The sequence below is a fragment of the Podarcis muralis genome, chromosome 2 (genome assembly GCF_964188315.1).
Source record: "Podarcis muralis chromosome 2, rPodMur119.hap1.1, whole genome shotgun sequence".
In the NCBI taxonomy this organism is placed as follows: Eukaryota; Metazoa; Chordata; class Lepidosauria; order Squamata; family Lacertidae; genus Podarcis; species Podarcis muralis.
Genome location: NC_135656.1, coordinates 78283236 through 78304256, shown reverse-complemented (window position 1 = coordinate 78304256; position 21021 = coordinate 78283236). Strand labels below are relative to the sequence as shown.

Here is a 21021-nt window from a genome sequence, read left to right as displayed (position 1 = left end):
GCATTGTCATTGTCATTGTGCTTGTCAGATAACACGTGATTCCAAGCATATGGGGCAGCAAGAGAAGTGTCATTCAAGGGAGCAGAGACAGTTGGACATTGGGTGGTGGAGCTGTGGGAATCAAGATCATGGGCAGAAGGCCAGGGCTTTGGCATAAGGACAAGGATCCTATGAATGTCACATGAGAGACACAAGGTGAATATTTTTTGCAGTAGCATGCTAGACAGATATGAGAGGGCTGAGATGAGATAATGGAGTACCAGAGATAAGAAAGTTACAGTAGTAAAATCAAGAGAAGTTTATTTTATTTATGATGTAAAATTGTAGAAAAGGTAAATGTTCTGGAAGATAAATTAGCTGTAATTGAATTGTTCCTGTTCCTGTTTGTTCTCGAACAATTTGGGGTGAAGATCATGGTATATACAGTTTTTTGCTTCATTCCTTCTTCAAGAGACTTCAAGCAATTTTAATTTTAGTTTCAAGGTTGTCTGCTTCATAGGTAAAGGTACCCCTGCCCGTACGGGCCAGTCTTGCCAGACTTTAGGGTTGTGGGCTCATCTCACTCTATAGGCCGGGCGCCAGTGCTGTCCGCAGACACTTCCGGGTCACGTGGCCAGCGTGACAAGCTGCATCTGGCGAGCCAGCGCAGCACACGGAACGCCGTTTACCTTCCCGCTGGTAAGCGGTCCCTACTTATCTACTTGCACCCGGAGGTGCTTTTGAACTGCTAGGTTGGCAGGCTTCATAGTTTGCTTCATAGTTGGGTACAATTGTTTTTATTCTGTTTTCGTTCTGTGTTTGAGACATCTTGTCTTGAAATGGGCTAAAATCCCTGCTAGGAGAAAAATGATAGCTTTATAGTTGCTTTAACCATAATATTATATCGTGTTGCAAACTTGGTTATAGTCCAACTGAGTAAATTTGATTTTGTTACATATGGCTTTGTTGCTGAAAAATAACTCCAGAACATTAAGCTCTGTTCAAAGGAGTACTAAGCATGACTCTTAAAGAAAGGAAATAGATAATAGTGTGTACTGAAATGAACAGCTAGAAACTGCAGCCATGAACATGAAATGCATTGCTTAGAAAGCGAGATGCAGAATAGCTGGAGTTCAGTTGGAAGCAGTTTCTACAGGACCATGGACAGCTCTGAGCAAGCCGATGGTTGACTTCAACAGAGCTAAGGCTCAAGGTTTACATTATGCCATTTGTGTGCAAGAGTTTTCTTACACAAATAGCCAGCATAGGGGAAAGGGGCTGATCTAGATTGGAACCCTGGCATTGGGATAGGGGGTGTTAAGTATTTGCCCCCTGTGGTTCCAATCCAGATTTGGCTTCCTGTGCCTGCTATTAGCACAAGAAAGAAAAACATCTCTTATTCAGTTCAATGGGAGATATTTTCCACCATGCCAATAGCAGCTGCAGAGGGGCCAACTCAGATAAGAATCACAGAGGGATGCAAATGGTTCAAGACCCCTACACTGCTAGTGCCCTGATCTATTAGTGAAAGAATAATCTTGCACTCAAGCAAGAACCATGTTAGCAACATGTTTAGTTCTGCTCTAGGAGCAAATACAGTGGTGCCTCGCAAGACGAAATTAATCCGTTCCGCGAGTCTCTTCGTCTTGCGGTTTTTTCGTCTTGCGAAGCACGGCTATTAGCGGCTTAGCGGCTATTAACGGCTTAGCGGCTTTAAGAAAAAGGAAACAAACTCGCAAGAACTCGCAAGACGTTTCGTCTTGCGAAGCAAGCCCATAGGGAAATTCGTCTTGCGGAACGACTCAAAAAACGGAAAAATCCTTTCGTCTAGCAAGTTTTTCGTCTTGCGAGGCATTCGTCTTGCGGGGCACCACTGTATTCTGGTGCAGGCCTTGATGTACCAACTTCCCCTTAGAGCAGGATCAACTGGAATCAAAAGTAGTATGCATAGGGCTTTCAGACAGTTTCTGATCCAGGCCTAGAGCCGCTTAGATAGCAGTGTGTTTCAAGAACAGTCTGGTTTTCAATAATTGTTCAAAAGTATCATTGCATCTTGAAACACTTGTTTTGGATACATATGGTGCTCTGCACAAAGAGATTTTATGAGTTAGTCCTCCCCTTAAGATGCTTATCATTTAGTCCACAAGGCCATTTGGCAGGAAGATAATCTTAGCGATACAAAATCCATTACTCTTTGAAGAGGTGCAGAAATGTATCGTTTGTACCCACAGCAAAACCATATATATATATCCCAGTAACTGATCTCTCATATATCGCATTCTCCATCCTCAAGCTTGCATTTTTAATTTGCCTATTCCTCCCACTTGTACAGTTTGCTGTGACATCCAGTCCTACTGCCTTGGGAATCCTGATTGTCCTTTGCAGGGTAGGATATAAACTTAGAAATAAAATAAACTGGTTTGAGCAGTCGCTGCAGTCAAAGATTGCAAACCAGAATTGTAGTGTGTGTTGACTCTAAGACAATAGTAGGGAAGGGAGCTTTATGCTACTAGTGTGAAATACTAAGTATATTTCCTAAGGAGGAAAAATAGAACATCCTTTCCTCCTAATATTCTGAAGAGTATGCTGACTAAAAATTGTTTGTTTGTTTGTTTGTTTTTTTAAAAATAAAATCCATGTAATTTTTTTCTTTATATGCAATATCATTTTGCTACGAAATCTCATTTTTATTTTTATTTTATTTTTTTTATAAATTTTTTATTGCGTTTCTTTCCATAGTTTTATAGGTTACAAACAAATAAAATAATTACAAGAAACAAATTTTCCCTTTTTTAACAACAAAAACAAACAAAAACAACTTGGACTTCCCCACCCCTTCCGGTTCTGCGTTCTTTGAATTAACAATGTCAGCATTTTGTTACCTTATTTCGTACCTTATTGTAACTTTCAAATGTTATGTACCCAGATTCAATATATTGTATCTCAATTTCAATACCTTTAAAATAAACATAACATGTTCGATTCAAATTGTCTCCTTTTCTCTTTTGTCACTTATTTTACAATTTACTTAATCATAATTACTAAAGCATAACATTTCCTAATCATGCACTGTCTTAAGATTCATACAGCTGAAATCTCATTTTTAAAGGCTGATACTTATGAAAAGAAAAAATGTAGCAGCGAGAAAATAAAAATCAATATATGTTTATCATCCTATCTTCAAAAGTCTGAAGGCACAGATACATGCCTGTGACTCTAGTAATGTATACAGTTTTAATATTTCATGAATAAGATGAGCATCCAGTGGAGAATATATAAGATCATTTGCCTGAATCTGTCAAAAATCTACATCAGTGTTCTCTTTTTACTTAGTAACATTGAATTTTGTGTGTGCGTGAATGACATTAATCTTCACATTCTTTTGAAAAACTCATGAACATAAGAGGGGAAAGGAGATTATGTGATTCAGAAGCATCCAAAAGCATCCTTCATCTCCCCCTGCATCACTTTTAAATTGAGATTCACATGCAACATAGGAAGCTCAAAAGCTCTCTTCACATGTACAGAACCTGGTCAGTCTTTTGGGATTCTTCTTGGGATTGCACCCTAGCTATTTAATATCCTTATATTTTTCTTGATGGAAATACCATTATATCGGCTTTCCCTTGGAATTTATTGTATCCATCACTGTTCATTCAGTAAAAAACACTACTTGAGTTTTGACTTTGTTGGCACTAAATGCATTTGATCACATTTGATTCTACAGTGTGTGGTGATTTTTAAAAACACCATTTAATACTAAAACCTGGAATAGGAAACAAATGTGGATAGTATAATGTGCTGCTAGTATTCTTTGTCTGGAATTGGAGGGGGGGGTTAGCTAACAACGATATAATGTGGATAGATCAATGCTAAATACAACAAAAGGCATTTTATGAAGGGTCAGGAGTTGTGTGAGCATCACATAATAGAGGTCAATGTTATTTAGTGGGCTTCTGGCCACATAATATTCTCTGGACTAGAAGCGGCAAGTATAAATCAGAGACAAACTACACATGATGCTTGGCATATAGTTTACTCCAGCCTGCAAGATTGTTCTTTAATTTGGAGGGCAAGGTATATTGGCACCATGGTGTGCAAGGCAGAGGGAATTTAACCCTTTGCCCTCACTGCAGTCATGATCAGTATTGAGAGCACAAGTGGCAGGCATTTGTGAAGCTAATTTGTGATGGCAAAGCGTACGCATATCCCCGCACACATACACACACATATGAACACATTGGCTCTTTCTAAAAAAGGGGGGTGGTAACACTCCCCCAGTTGTGATCCTTCTCCCTTGTCCACATCCCTCACTGGCTGTGCTCCACAACCTACGCAAGTGTTTTTTGTTTTACTGAAATGTGTTCTTGGACTGCAATGATTTCCCTTTCTTTTCTGGATGGAGAGCGATGTGTGCAGAAAGCTTTAGCTAGATTGTAATCTACTCTACAAAGGAAGAGTAGCACCTACTGCCTTGCCCGTTTTGTCTCTGGACCTGACAGTTTCTGTTATGTGGTCCCCATAAGGTTACTCATGAGGTAATTTGGCTCTGAAGCTCAGAAAGGTACTCCAGCCCTGTAATCAAAGTGAAATATTGCATTCCAGGAAAAATTGCCACTCATTTGTTCCTCAGATGAGCGCCTAAAGGTTCATTCAGTTGTGTGGATACTGGCAGTCTACACTGCATTGGTTTTAATTGGGTACAAATGTACATCCCATTCCAACTAGTCTTTCTAGACCACACATAAGACCATTGTTATTTTTCCCTTGCTTGCTACTGTAGTGAAGGTAGCTTTACATCTCTCATTAGTAACAGCTTCAAGGTCAAAATGTACTAGTGAATAAATATGGTCAAAATCTGCTAGTGAATAAATATAGTGATAGACACCAGCTTCTGCTGGGGAGTTCAAATTGGTAATCTAATTTTTTACAATTTATTTTACAGGTCTGAAGGTGAAAGTTCAAGAAGCATCAGGTATGTATCTGTACAGTGTTTTTTGAACTTTTTTTTTTATTACAACCACATGTCCTGCCTTTTGGCTTGATACTGAACCATCATTGATAAAACGATTCTTTTTTAAAAAGCTGTACTTTACAGTATCAAACCTTTTTTTCCACACTTTAATGCTGTAATTGTAAAAATAGACACCTCTGTTTTCTTAAACATGCCAAAGTTTTATTTTTTAAAGTTAGGAATAACTAAAATAACATATAACATTGCACGTAAAGGAGGTTTTCTGTACTTGAAGGAAGCCAAATTCTGCAACTTTCTAAGATCTCTTTGGTTTAGGGACAACATCCAGAGACAGGTGTGCTTCACATGCAATTACATGTAATTTTTTTTTAAAAAATTAAAATAGATTTTTTACTGGAATAATTCAACATTGATACATTTATACATACATATTACAGATATACAAACAGACATACATTTCATACAATCCTTAAAAATATTCATACATACCCACATTCAATCCCGCACATACTTCCTTTTCCCATGTAAAATTAATTTCCTATTTTTACATGTAAAACTAATTTCCTATTAGATTAGATTTGAATTGCCTGCTGCCTTAAAAAAAACCATTAGCTTTTTAGAAAGTATTTTCCAGATTACATACGCTTGAGAGATTTGAACGCTTTCATTTCCAGCTAAAGATATGTGTTGGTGTGTTGCCACAACTGTAAATCTTTTCACCTTTGGCTCTCTTCTAGAGGCCACCTTGTTCTTCGAACTGTAAGAATTGTAACCTGATACCAACTTGTTTTTCCATGCATCCAGTTAGGTACTTTTGTATCTGCTTCTCCCTTATAGATTCTTTTGTTTCCAATGAGACTATAATTAGCTCTTTTATTCTTGCAGTTTGTGGTAGATCTGAACTTGGTTGTTCCAGTATGTGACTTTATCTAATTCTTGTTTCGACCTTTTTCACATTTAACAAATCTTACAAATGCTATGTGTTCGCTGGCAATATTTTGAATGGTCTCAGGTTTTCTTGAATTGCAGGAAAATAGTCCAACATTACTTGAGTTTCAAAATATGCATACACCATTTCCAGGGGTTAGTTACATTTTTATATTAAAATTGTTTTGTAAAAGCAATAATCATATGCTTACCTGTTGGAGCAGGTGTGTAGTCTCAGTGAAACATTTATGGTATTAATTTATTTTATATTGGTTTATCATTACTCTAAGAATATTCTGTAGATAGGCTGAATTACTTACATAGGTTATCAGATAAGGAGTAATGCAAATTTATATTAACTCAATTTCAGCATTTTTTTTTAAATTGGTTGTTGTTGATTTAAACTTGTAGTTGGACATTATGAAAATATATTAATATGATTAGCAAATTGTCTGAGGCTATGGATGTTTATTTAGAAATGAGCCCCACTAAGTTCAAATCAACATGCTTAAAATGGCAGACTTAGGATATTTTTCTCACTACAGACTTAATAATGCAAACTTCAGGTTGTTTTACACCAGAGAATGTGTTTTCTGTGTTTTGCAACAGATATCCCAATTTAAAATTTATCAGTAAGATCTTTAAAAAGAATTTAAATGTCCATGAGTGTGAGAGGCATATTATTATTTCAATTTCTCTATATCACGCAGATACTTAATATTCATAGTCTCTTCTGCTGCATTGTATATTTGCCATCATTCATTGCTTTCCTCTCACATCACAGTCATTAACAGTGTGAGATTTTACTAGGGGTATTTAATAAGTATGCAGTTTAGCAGAGTGATAATTAAGTCGCTTATTAAGGGCAAAGATCATGTTGCTGCTTCTGAGCAAAGGCAGGACAATACAGAAGGCTTGATTGCAGGCTATTTTATTTAGCTGGTGGCTAACGTGATATAAACTCCTCTAAAGGAAGTAGAAAACTAATGGCCCTGAACCAATGTAGAGTAGAAAAGAGATGCAAAGTACTGTAAGAATAGCTTTTATATCCGTTGAATAACTGGTAACCCTCTAATTAAAAGGGGAGGAGAAAGAGCCCCCCACAGATCTTAAGTGTGGCTTCTTTGCGGTTTACTAGCTACCAAATATTAACTAATAAAATAATTACTAGAGTGAAAGTAATAGAGTAAAGATACGTTTTCAAATGTTACTACTGAGGGCTTTTATTCAGTAATATAAAAGCTATATCTAACCTAGTCCACCATTCCAACATCCAAACACTATAGGTGTCTTATTAAGGATCAAATAAGATATATATGTCCTAGTGCAAAGGGAGAACAGCAGCAAGGCTTGGATTGCTCAGGTACACTGGCAGAACCAACCCAGCACTGGTATGCTTGTGAACTTGCCACCACACTACCTTGCATCATCTCAGCAACTGGCAACACTGCTGTCGAGAGACCAGTGCCGCCCCATGTTGCTGGCTCCTCCTGCCTATGAGAGTCCCCTGGGCTGCCAAGTTGATGAGGTAGATATACTCATGAGGGACTGACTATGCTACTAGAAAGGTATGCATAGCAACTTCAGCTGAACCTACAAGCCTGCCACAATGAATAGCATGTGAGTCTATCTACAAGTAATTTGCCAATTTTCCTATGTGTCACAGTGAATCTCCTTCTGAAGAGCCTGTTAAACCATCTGAACAATATCACAGACCTGCCACATTCCTTCCTTCTTTACATTGGAATTCTGTTTGCCTTCTCCGTGATGAATGTCAAGCTGGCCATTTTCTCATCATAGCTCGTATCTGACTCCTTACATTCTGAGTTGCTGTTGTTGTTTAGTCGTTTAGTCGTGTCCGACTCTTCGTGACCCCATGGACCAGAGCATGCCAGGCACTCCTGTCTTCCACTGCCTCCCACAATTTGGTTAAACTCATGTTCGTAGCTTCGAGAACACTGCCCAACCATCTCGTCCTCTGCCGTCCCCTTCTCCTTGTGCCCTCAATCTTTCCCAACATCAGGGTCTTTTCCAGGGAGTCTTCTCTTCTCTTCTCATGAGGTGGCCAAAGTATTGGAGCCTCAGTACCAGCCCAAATTAATGGACAAGCTGTGGAGGGCAAGATACATTTTATCACATCAGGCGGACTTGCCCAGGGGTTTATAAGGTTTAGAATAAGGTTTTCAATTGATTACAGGAGAGATGTTGGCACAAGATCCACTTATGACACTCTTGTGATGGATCAGTGATGGAGACAAAAAGATATTTTACAGGAGTTAATGTTAATGTTTTCCATTTTTCTTGGGGTCCATAAGGTGGTATCCTGAAATTCGAAATTTGTAACAGCTAATTTGCTTGGAGGGGTGGTATTCTCAGATTTGGTTGGTGGCATTTATGAAAAAATAACTTGTCAGTTGAATGAAGAAAGGATTCAAGGGGGGGAAAGGTTTTATTTGAAATGGTTTTGTTCTATTAAATATGGGTCTGTCAGAAAGCATGATGGGCTTTCTTCATCAAACCATGTGGCTTTATGGAGTGATATTAGAGGCGGATTGAATTAATTTTTCTTCCTCTTTATGCTTGGCTAGTTGATTACTTCTGTGATGTTTTTCTGAATGCTTCACTTAGTGCTTATTTGTTCATGTGTTATGAATTGTATATTTAAGGGAGATTTTGTTAGTTGCCTGTTTTGCTACCTGTTTTACTCCTGTATTTGCTGCAACAAAACATATAGGTATATATGCTTTGAGTCTTTTTTGTTTCTTTGCCTGTTTTTCTTTGATGTGGAAAGTCTTAATAACCTGTTCTTAATGCCCCAATAAATTAATTAAATAAATCAAGTAAATAATTTATGCTATAATAAACTTCAACACGAAGAAGAGATGTGAAAGATGTATATTTGGGTTTCTTGGTACCCTTAATTAGTAGTACAGTGGAACCTCGGGTTACGTACCGTCTTCCTTACAAATGCTTCGGATAATGAGCTCCGCTAACCCGGAAGTAGGTGTTCCGGGTAGCAAACTTTGCCTTGGGGTATGAGCAAAAGTTGCACCACGGCAGCAGCTGGAGGCCCCATTAACGAAATTGTGCCTCAGGTTAAGAATGGTTTCGGGTTAAGAATGGACCTCCGGAACAAATTAAGTTCATAAACGGAGGTACCACTGTAGTAGTAGTAGTAGTAGTAGTAGTAGTAGTAGTAGTAGTAGTAGAGTGTGTGTGTGTGTGTGTGTGTGTGTAACTTCTAGTCAAATCATTGCTATTTTCTTTTGACCTTGAATTTTCAACCATGTTTTTGTTAACACATTTCAGTAGATTAAATACTTGCATGCACACCTGAAGAGATGAGTAGGCATTTTCACTTCTTTGGCATGCGAATCAAAAATGTGAAGGCACCTTCATGCTGCTTGAGAATCTGGTCATTCATGTGTGAAATAAACATCAGTATCGCATAACCGAGATATGAGTTGAATTTTGGGGGATACTATTATTAGAGAATTCACTTGAGAGCAGGAGATATGCAAGGTCATGCACTTTACGTAAAACATTTATTAATATTAATAACCCTGTAGTGGAAGACTCAAGTTGTCCCCCTAGGTAATTTCACACAGGGCTATCTGAGTAGACATTCGTCAAAATATCTATATCAAAGTGTTAACAAGCTAATGATAAAAAGACGTGCTTTGGTTCCACAGAACTGACCCCGTACAAAATGCTTCATAAGCAACCATCTTTGTACTTTGTAGAACAGAAAGAATGTGAAACGAGTGGTCTTTCAGCTGAATAGATGCTTTATTAAGCATAAAATCAGTACATACAAAATAGCTTCCAAAAGTATATTCTTATTCTGAACTTTATACTAAAATGAATAAAACTATGTTTTAAGCATTCTAGTAAATTATACCAGCAATCTTGATTTGTAATTTCTAATAACAGAATGATGTCACAATCCAGTTAAGGTGAAATGCTTTTAAATCACATGGCTTTCAATGGGAGATTTAAATGTGATTAGTTTACTTCCACTGTGTCATTCTGTGACACACTCCCTCAGTGAAGATGTGGGAACAGAGCAACATGACTGAGTCTGGGGCGATTTAACCTGGCCTCTCCCTGTCAACAACAACCAAGAATTGAGGGTTCTCTATATGTGGTGGCATATAATATAAACGCACAGCAAGGACTGTTGATGGTAGGCTTCATTTGACAACTTGTTCCCTGAACTAGATATATTTTAAAGCCGGGGCACAATGAAAATGGAAACTATTCTTATTAGCAAACATTCAAAGAGGGATAAAGCTTGATTGTTTTACTAGTAAAGGCACAGCACTTATTTTATTTCAGAAACACTTGTTTCAGGTTTTAAAAAGAACTTATAATTCTCCACAACAGAACTGTTTCTATTAAAACTATTTCTTCCTAGAATGGCTATATGCTTTTTACTCCTATATAACACCTGTAGCCCCATTCTACATCCTTTTCCTCCACCTGGGAAAATTAAAGTGGTTTATCCTGACTGACAAACTCCTAAGTACACCTAGCTACTTCCGTAGCTGGGCCCTGACTGCCAGTTAAATGGTTAGGTTTTCTCCTCCCTGGCTGTCTCTCCTCCCCTGCCATGATTGGCTAAGGGCCTCCAGGATGATAACTCCATAGTCCAGAGGTTTCCAATCTTTTTGAGTCCACAGCTCCCTTGGCCAACTACATTCTTTCTGCTGCTCCCCTGTGGGGAAATGCTCCCTGAGCCTCAGAAGCCCAGTTCTATCACCCTTGCCTGCAGAGCCAGCAGCCCCTCACCCGTTTTTGAACACCCTCCCTTGTGACGTGTTCCCTCAGGCTCCTCTTCCCTCTCCTTGGAAGTACTCTGGGCAGCCACCACCATCACTCCTGGTCTCTGAGACACCAGCCCCACTCCAAAGAGAGGTGCCTCCTCATGCCTCAGGGGTGCCTCAGGCGTCTGGGAAGAGGATGCCCCCAGCCTTAGTGGCCTGACAGAGACTGGCCAAAGGTGAATGTGAGGCCAGCACCTTACTCACCTTGGGAGGCAGCAGTGGGCACCGCCAGGCCTGCATGGTGAAAAGGCTCCCCTTTGATGCTGGACACTCAGCTCCCAGGCAGGCCTTGCAGACAACAAGCACAAGAAAGGCCAGCGCGGCGCCTGCCTGCCTGCCCAGCCTTCCACTTGTCTGTCTTTTCCAAACAGCAAGAGCTGGCAGACTAGCTGGCCAGGCTTCCTTACCTGCTTGCTTGCCTGCTTGCTTGCTTGCTTGCTTACTCAGCTCCTGGCAACCAGCACCCTCTGGCCAGCTCCAGAGTCACCACTCGCCTCCAGAGCTTGTAGCTGGGACTGCTGCAACAAACACCTATACAAGCCTTTGGGAGGCAGAGACATGAGAGGGGCATCAGAGGAGGGAGGGAAGGAAAGAGGGACAGAGACCAGTGTTGCCCACTGCACCCCTGACCATCATTCAAGGCACCTCAGGGAGCCATGGCACACTGGTTGAAAACCACTGCAATAGTCTGTCTCACATACCCCTAATGATTAAAAGTGGAACAAATGGGAAATGGCATGAGAGAGTTTTCTGTGATGAATAGGGACAAAGCAAAGTAATGTTATAGGTGTGCCCACTCTGGAATAACCACCTCACTGTGATTTGGAAGATACTGGCTGACTGTTTCTGAAAACTCACCTGATTGCTTAGGTTTTTGCTGACCTTTAGCACTGACCTAATTACCCTATATTGTTGGCATCTAGCAATGTTTTTATTGAATTGCTTTGTGTTAATGTGTTGTCATATTTTTAACCCTATAAACTACCTCAACAGTATTTATTAATGGCAAATGGTATATAAATATTATTAAATATTTTTCTTACTCCTGTTAATTTATTATCTTGGCTAACATAATTTTTCAAAAATTCATTTTCAGGAGTATATGATGGTCCCAATACATTCTGAAACACGTGAATTAATGTCTTATAACATAGATGCAAAGAGCTAAAATTTGTTTTAGACTCTCAAATGTCCATTTTCAGATATTCAAATGCTCGGTTTCTTGCGTATTCTCTGAATAGGCATTGTCTGTGTTTGGTGGCCAATTATTTTTTATTTCAATATTTATATGACAGCTGACATTTTGTGGTATTTTAATAATTGGCACACAAAGATATTTAGCATTTGACAGTATAGATAGCTGATAGATTATGGGAGGCTTCCAAACTTACGCCTTCAGAAAGGACTCTACATTTCTGCCATCCAAGCCCCTGCATGCTACAGAAGATTCTTTCAGGGAGTATTGGACATAACACCTAGTATTCCCTTGTGGCTGTGTATTTGTAGAGGAAGCCTAGTAGTCTTTGATCCATTATTTAATAGAGTATTCCCTGAGCTACTAAAGAACCTGGGGATCCATGAAAGATATATCAGTAGTTTTCAACTGTCATATTTGGCAGGTTTTTATCATGGTTGGCATGCAAGTGTATTCAACATTTGGCAGTTGATATGTAACAATATTCTTTATAAAGCTTTTGATCACACACTATTTAGTATTGGACAGCCTGTGATAGCATGCAATGCTAATTAGTGTTTGACAGTTAAAAATTTCTAGCCTGCCCAAAACCAAAACTATAAAGTATTCAAATTCTGAGTTTAAAAAGTTAGCATTCAAAAAGTGGGTGTGGATTCTGCTTTGTAATTTATTATTCGAATTATTCAATGAGAATGATGGAATTTTGCTTCTATGCATTTTTGTCCCAATTTAATGTTAAATCCATCGTGACCATTGGAGGCAGTATCTGTCGTAACGTTCTGATGCTGTTGAGTGTAACAACAAAAAACTCAAAACTAGAATGCATTTTGCCTACAAGAAAATTTGAGGTGAATATGGATAGTTCTGCTTGCATAAGTGAAATTGTGTAAAGTGGGGATCACCCTCTAAAAATCCTTTAAATGCCTATTTCCCCCTGCTCTTCAGCACTCTCCCCTGCTCTCTCTCCAATCCAGACCAGAATACCTAGAGTTAAAGCTAAGCTCTGAGGCTGGCTGGAGGATGCGAGGGAAAGTGGTGGCTGCTGCTGCTGTTGTGCTACTCCACATGCCAGCTGTTAGGTGGGGAGGCTGAGCAGCCTAAACCAAACCCTGCTGCAACCTGGGTCTCTTTGGGGCTTCCTCTGCTCTCATTGACATCCTCTTCAGGCTCTGGGGAGGATCTCATTGCGAGTCACAAGGACTCTCCAGCAGTCTCCCACCATTTCCGAGTATGATTCTATCTATCTATCTATCTGTCTATCTGTCTATCTATCTGTCTGTCTGTCTGTCTCCCAGTACAGTGCATATATGTGAATACGTGTAAATGGGGGGTGCCTGTAATATATTTTTAATGCTGAGCTAAGAATTTTATTGAGAACTTTGAGCACAAAATGTTGGGGTGTAGGGGTGAAAGGAGTGGCCAGCTCCCTGGCAAATAGGGAGAGATTTGTCATGGAAAAACTCATTTCCTGCATGCCTGGGATGCAAGCAATTTCCACTCCATATGGATTGAAAAATCTACACACACACACACACACACACACACACACACACACACACACACACACCAATTTGCTGCCTATAAATTGGGCAGTAAAGCTGGAGATTATTTCAGGGTCACCCTAGATATGTTTGCAAGTTATTCAAATAAAACTTCTCACCGCTTGTATTCTATGAAGAGCTGTGATATATCGCTCTCTCCTGTATCCTTATACTAAATAATAAATATGAAAGCATGTGTCTGAGAAAGTCTATTTACATTTTGTTATTGCAGAAATATATTCTAAAGCATACAAGACCAAACTCCATTAAATTTATTATGGGAATGCATAGTGAAAGCAGAGACTTGCCCAGCTCATTAAACACATTTTATTGCTTCAAATAAAACGTGACATATGAAAGTGATTGTGTGTAGATCAATTTACCTGTATTCTATGAACTTTTAATATCATATTCTTACTCATAAGAGACTCCTGCGGAGCGTATCACCATGTTGGTGGGGAAGGGCTTCAGCTTCCTATGCAATGCAAAACTGACCACTTCTGAGGCTCTTCCAAAATCTGCTGCCACAGCCTGAGATCCTCTGATAGGTCCAGTTACCTTCTAACCACATGTTTTTATATCTGCCTTCCCCTATTTTTATAACTGACACTTGCTTATTGCGATTATCCAACTAGTCACTTCCCAGTATTCTACTTTGTGATGGTCCATCATCTACACTGAAAAAATTCAGTTATTATTATCAATATCATCCAGGTGCTCTTAAGATGTTGTTGCCTGGCACAACATACATCTGATCTGTTACAGATCTGTGCTCTTATAGCAGCATATAAAGACATGAATGAGTGATCATATCAGCACTTTAAAATGCTGCTTTTCTGTTTAAAAGTCAAGGTGCATTCTTCTCCCATTACAAGTGCCACATAATATTCCACATTTGTAAGATATCAATCTTTCAGTGTGGCAACACCAACACTCTGCAGCTCCCTGCCTATGGACATCAGGCAGATGCCTTTACTCTTTTCAGTGTCTGCTAAAAACATGTTTGTTTAGACAAGCCCAGACATGTAAAACTTTAGTGTATGTTTAAACCATTTTTTTCCAGTTCATAAGGCATATTGCTATGTCATGGGAGTTCTTCCAAGCTTAAACCCTGGGAGTCAGATGAGAGTTAATGGGAGGTAAATCCTGCATTTCCTCTCCTCTCTTGCAACAAGATCCAGGTGCTTGTACCTGCTGTCTCTGCTCCATCACTTTATGAACCTTTGTCTCTCACTCAGTGCCAGCCAAAACACTCAAGCCTTCCCTTCCCTTGCCAGGAGCAGTGACGGAATGGGAAGGGAGGGGTTTTCCCCTCTTTCCACCTGTTTCTTTATATGAATTCTGTAATTTAATTTAAATAACAAAATAACATTTCAAAGATCACAAGGTAAGAGAATTTAGAGAACTTCAATAACTTAATAATGAATAAATAATGTCTTTCGTGATGGTAACAGCGGCTGATGTTATGTGAAAGCCGAAAATTAGCTGCTGATATTTAATTGCTCCCTTCTCCTTGTGGAAGGTTCTGGCAGAACAAGAGTTCTCAAACCTGAAAAAATTGTTTCCCAACGCTTGGAACTACATTTGTAATGTTTCAAAAAGACGACACTTTTCTCTCTTAGCCACCTAATTAGCCTTAGTAAACAGAGTGGAGACTTAATAATGGGAAGTCATACCCTTTTCTATTAGACCTTTCTCACTCCAGCACCCTCACTATTGTATTCTTTATTTATTAAATGTATTTATATCCTGATCTCACGCTTCCTCAGCAGCAATCATATGGGCTTACAACAGTTAAGTTTGAGAAGGATTTTATTTCTTTTAAAACAAACAAATGGCATCAGCCAGAAAATACTCGACCAGGTCAAACACCTTTTAGGATAAGATGTGCTAACCAGGGGTTGAAAAGTCAGAAGTGTGGCCGCAAGTAGTAAATTGCCCCTTAAAATTTGTGTAAAGACTGTCCCATCCTCAGAGGCCAGCAACTGCTACTGCTCTGGCCAGTTTCACTTCTCAAGGGTTTGAGCTATTACTAAGTCAAAGTATTGCCAATGGTAACCTTCAGGATAAATGGAAGGGTTGTGTTAAAGTGCCCTCCCACCCTGGGGGCCCTGCAACGGTGTCTTTTTAATTTGCTGCTTCTGTAGTTGATTGCAAAGTGCACCATTCACCCTGGTGAATGCAGCACAACCTATGGAGATACTGTTTGCCACCAAAAGCTAAACCCACAAGTCTAGGGCAACACATAACATGATGTCACACTGTGATTTTCCCCACTGGAGAACCCCACTACCACCCTCCATAGCACAGTGGTAGAACAATTGTTTTGTATTCAAAATGCTATAGGTTCACTTTTCGGCATCTTTAGTTAAGTTGATCTGAGATGGTAAGGGTGTAAAACCTCTGCCTGACCTTACAGAACTTCTCCCTGTCAACGTATCTCATTATTTTATATCTACATTTGCGTTCTACCTTTCTTCCATGATGTAACTCCTGTATACCTGAAGGAGCGTCTCCACCCCCATCATTCAGCCCGGACACTGAGATCCAGCGCCGAGGGCCTTCTGGCGGTTCCCTCATTGCGAGAAGTGAGGCTACAGGGAACCAGACAGAGGGCCTTCTCGGTAGTGGCGCCCGCCCTGTGGAACGCCCTCCCATTAGATGTCAAAGAGATAAATAATTACCTGATATTCAGAAGACATCTTAAGGCAGCCCTGTTCAGGGAAGTTTTTAATATGTAATGCTGTACTGTTTTTAACACTGATTGGGAGCCGCCCAGAGTGGCTGGGGAAACTCAGCCAGATGGGCGGGGTATAAATAATAAATTATTATTATTATTATTATTATTATTACTTCTGTCCACAGGTTAGCCAGAGAGGTCTTGCACCCTGGCAACTGGCTACATTTAGGACTCAGCTAGATTGGTAAAGAAAAAGTGATTTTATATGCGTTGTACATGCAATATAACATCGTGCCACCAGATGATGCTGTGGAGTCCCATTTTTCTCTACCTGATTTCCCTGTTTAAATTTACAATGTGTTTAACTGAAACGCTTCTTTGATGTGTCTACATCCGGCCTTATACTTGCTTTAGTTCAGTGAAATTCCTTTTTCAAACTATTGCCTATAGAGTAAACAGTAGTGGTCTAGATGGATCAATGGTTTAACACAGCATAAGTCAACTAAATTTATCTATATGTCCTCCACCCCCAGTGCACATTATTGGATGCAGTGAAATGTCACAGCATTTCTCTAAAGAGATAAATGCAGGAGAAGGGTGACTTATACAAGGGGCTCCCATTTTTGGTGTCAGGTGTACATTTGAGTAATAGATATGTCATTGCGATATAAGCTGTGTGCTGGGGCTAATGCTGCTAAGAGTACTATGAGTTGCTCATGTAGACAGTAGCTGGAATAAGAGAGAAAACATGGGCTTCCCAGAGGCATCTGCGTGGCTACCGTGGGAACAAGGATGCTCAACTAGATGATCATATTGGCCTGATCCAGCCCAGTTCTTATATTCTTAAACGTAAATTAGGGTAATAAATTACTTCGACGCAACAAAAGGCGTGTATTTATTCATAGGTGAAAATTAGATCATTTCTTGTTAATAATTCAACTGGAAATTTCTAGAACACAAATAAGTTGTGAAATAGAAACAAGCACTTGGGGCAGAGGGAAGATGCACTACAGTATATCTGTATAGCTTTCCTGCCTGTAGAGTTTTCTCTCTTACAGCAAATTGATATTTCAGGATATGGAAACTGGAAAGGCGAGAGGGAATGAGTTACTTAGTGGTAGATACCCAAAGTATGCAAAAAGGTCTAGAGTTTTGGGGTGGGTGTCTGCTCACCTCCACCCACTTGCAGGACTGAGGACTGCACATGAAATTTGTGTGCAGCTTGTCAAAGGTTCTCCCTGCATTGGCCTTCTCCTCACCCTTCAGTAAGAATATGGCGCCCTTCCCTCTTAACTGCTGCTAAGGAAGCACTGGTCTCCTTAATTCCTGTTCCATACTTCACTAATGGTGTCTATTTTAAAGCCAAAATAGTCTCTGGATTGCTGATATGGAAAGCCTGCTGGTGTAATGATATTTGTGGAAGTGGAGAAATGAGTCTTCAGGAGGAGCAGGAGAAATAAAAATGTCTGCCCTATAATGTGCCCAAAAGGCATATAGTGACCCTTTTAGCCTGTTACAATAATAAAATAATAATAATATAATATATGGATGAAGGAAAGAGGGCACAATAAAGGGCATGTTCTGTGTGGCATATTTTAGGATATATGCTTTCCATTCGTTCAGAGGGAAAATTTTGATGTATGGGTACTAACACAGAAGGAACAAGGCTAGGATGTTCTTTGGGATACAGTCCTAGTTTCTCAGCTGTGTCAACAGAGATGTTCTTCAAAGCCTTTCAGCAGAATTTTTCCCTTTGTAAACACTGTTGTGTTGCTCACTGGTTATATGGCAGGACTGTAACTTGAGACCAAAGGATGTGTTACCAAAGCAAATCCTTCTGAGTGATGACTATTGAGCTACTGCTCAGGAACAGAAAGTTGCTTCAATAATCTCTGTCGAGTTTTCTATCTTTGTACGGTGGGGTGCTTTGCTAAGAATGGCTTTTTCATTCTGTGTCCTGAGATCTGGGAATAAAGTGCCAATTACAGCTGTTCAGAATCTGATATAAGGACTGCACCAGCTGTGCTATCCCCTGTTGGATGGCATTTAACAGGTTTACTGAAATTCAATTCAGAGTGTTCATTGGAACAATATCTGCTTCCTCCCCAATTTATTGACTAGGATGAGGAAAACCTGTAATGTGGATAAATGTATACATAAATGTTCTAGAACCATACAAAAAAATATGAAAGCCTTCTTTAGTAATTCTTTGCTTCATTCTGCAGTTCTGCCTAAGGCAAAATTCATGTTCAGTTCAGATGTTGAGCCAGTTTGTTTCCTTTGCTCTCACATGCATGCACATGTGCTCAGCACTAAATTACTGAAGAAGACTTGTGCTTCTTTTAGGGAAATGATTATTTATATATTTGCTATTGTGAATTAGCATGGAAGTTATTTTTCCCCCTCATATATATATATGTGCAAGTCCATATGTGCGAGTCCAACATTTCTAGATGTTGATTCTCCAGCATTGATGCGAATGCGATTTTTTTTTTTGTAGAAGCCAGATACCATTATGAGACTTTAATTGATTTTTAGCAATTTTTTAAGCAGTGACCTTTTAATCACATATATAATAGAATCAACTCACATAGAAGTCAGCTATAGATTTAATATAAAATATTATAAAATACTAAGGATGGTATTCAACTAAGTTCTACTCAGATTAGTTCTATTTAAATTAATGGGTCTAATTTAGCCGTGAATTTCATTGCACCCACTCACAAAAAAATTGTGATAATTTGTTCATTGCTCACGGTTTCTGAGTAACAGGCATATATTATCACACAGGTAACACTCCTTGTTGTATTGCTCTGTAAGCCACTGTTTCTAATACATGTTTGTAACTAGCTAGAACATTTCTATACTTGTTTATATTGATGTTGTGAGACACATACATATGCTAAAGTATTCAGATGCTGCCTGATTAATTCTCGATTAGGTTTCGTTCAGTGCTCCAGTACCAAGCAAGCATGTTGTGTTGTTGTATCAAGTAATCAAAATACTTCATTTTGCAGTAAGGTTTATCCACAAAGTACTTTGATTGTCCTCATGTTGCTAGAATGCGACCATAGTGTGTTAATCACCCAAACAGTTTCTGCTGTGTGCATAGAGAATTAAAATATACATCTCAGAAACATAGTTTCATTAGATTGTTATTTCTGCTGGACAAATATACTAGGCATTGGGCCAAAGTCTAAACATACTGTATAATATACTAATTTGCCATCTGCTGTAAGCACCAGTGTGGTGTAGTGGTTAAGAGCGGTAGTCTCATAATCTGGGAAACCGGGTTCGAGTCTCCGCTCCTCCACATGCAGCTGCTGGGTGACCTTGGGCCAGTCACACTTATTTGAAGTCTCTCAGCCCCACTCACCTCACAGAGTGTTTGTTGTGGGGGAGGAAGGGAAAGGAGAATGTTAGCCGCTTTGAGACTCCTTAAAGGGAGTGAAAGGCGGGATATCAAATCCAAACTCTTCTTCTTCTTCTTCATTGAACATAGTGATGAGCTTCCAGTACCAAAGCCACCGGAATACAGTGGTACCTCGGGTTACAGATGCTTCAGGTTACAGACACTTCAGGTTACAGACTCCGCTAACCCAGATATAGTACATCGGGTTAAGAACTTTGCTTCAGGATGAGAACAGAAATTGCATGGCGGCACAGGCACAGCAGGAAGCCCCATTAGCTAAAGTGGTACCTTAGGTTGAGAACAGTTTCAGGTTAAGAACGGACCTCCACAACGAATTAAGTTCTTAACCCGAGGTACCACTGTATTGGGATTTTACTGAGGCTGACACCGAACGTGAAAGTCTCGTATCTGATGAGGAAGCTCAATGTGAAGAACAATATGACAACTTTCCCTTATTTGAATGACCTGGTTCTTCGACTGAACCCCATTTGATACCTCAGGCTGAACTGAATGACCTTTTTGTGATCTTAATCTGTCAATAGCTCAACCGGCACTTTTAGCATCTCGATTACAAGGATGGACACTCCTGCAGCGTGCCACAAAAACACCTTCTTTTATGGAATGGTTTTCCCAGGAGGGTGACCTTGTATATCACAACAATGTGAGCAACCTAATTGAAGCATTGGGAGAACAACATAACCTGGGCAATTGATGTTTGTTCATCGATTCCTCCAGACTCAGTTTGAAAGCTGTGTTGCTGCACATCAGCAACAAATACTCTTCTGATCCACTAGCTTATGCTGTCCATATGAAGGAATTGCTTGAGAACATGCAATTCTTCTAGAAGACATTCAGTGTAATAACTTTGCTTGGCATATCTGTGGTGATGCATCAAATACACAAAATTCTGTTGTTTTATTTGTATGTTCATGGAGCAGTTGACCCTGGGCCAACTCTAGCATGCTGGTTGATTACTACTGGACGTTAGTAAAGGATACTCCAGAAGCAAAATATAGACAAAGAGTATCAGCAGTAATTTAAGTGTGCTCATGATTTAATAAAGACTCCTGTTCACAATTTTTTTTTTGCCTTGCTTACTTTAAAAATAAATTATATAGCACATTAGAGGTGGGTGAAGTGTGTGTGTGTGTGTGTGTGTGTGTGTGTGTGTGTGTTGTAGAAAATAGAGTGCTGAACTTGGAAATGACTTTGAATTTTGTCTGCCACAAACTTTTGTGTTTTTGGTCACATAGCGTATTTGAAAAAAGTGAATGAATTGCATCTCAATTTCCTTAAAAGATTGTATGGTTCGGGGTGGGGGTGGAGTGGTCTTGAGGCCATGAAGATATAAGCTGACCAGAGTCAGTTGTTGGATGCAAACATAGACTAAGATCTGGAAATTCCTCCCAGCAACAAAGACTTAATTCAGGGTGGGGAACCTGAAGCCCATGGATCAAATGTGGCCCTCCATGTCTCTCAGTCTAAA

General features: G+C 39.6%; 1 protein-coding gene across 10 annotated transcripts in view; it reads left to right on the top strand.

The window, feature by feature from the left end:
* Positions 1-21021, top strand: part of IQSEC1 (IQ motif and Sec7 domain ArfGEF 1) — a 311041-nt gene that overhangs the window by 51956 nt on the left and 238064 nt on the right. For 9 of the 10 annotated variants that reach the window (XM_077924859.1, XM_028718962.2, XM_077924858.1 and 6 more), the window contains exon 2: positions 4925-4954. The exons of the other annotated variant lie outside the window; for it this stretch is intronic. In XM_077924859.1, the coding sequence (XP_077780985.1) occupies positions 4925-4954 (30 nt within the window). The remainder of the gene's footprint in view (positions 1-4924; positions 4955-21021) is intronic. 10 annotated transcript variants of the gene reach the window in all.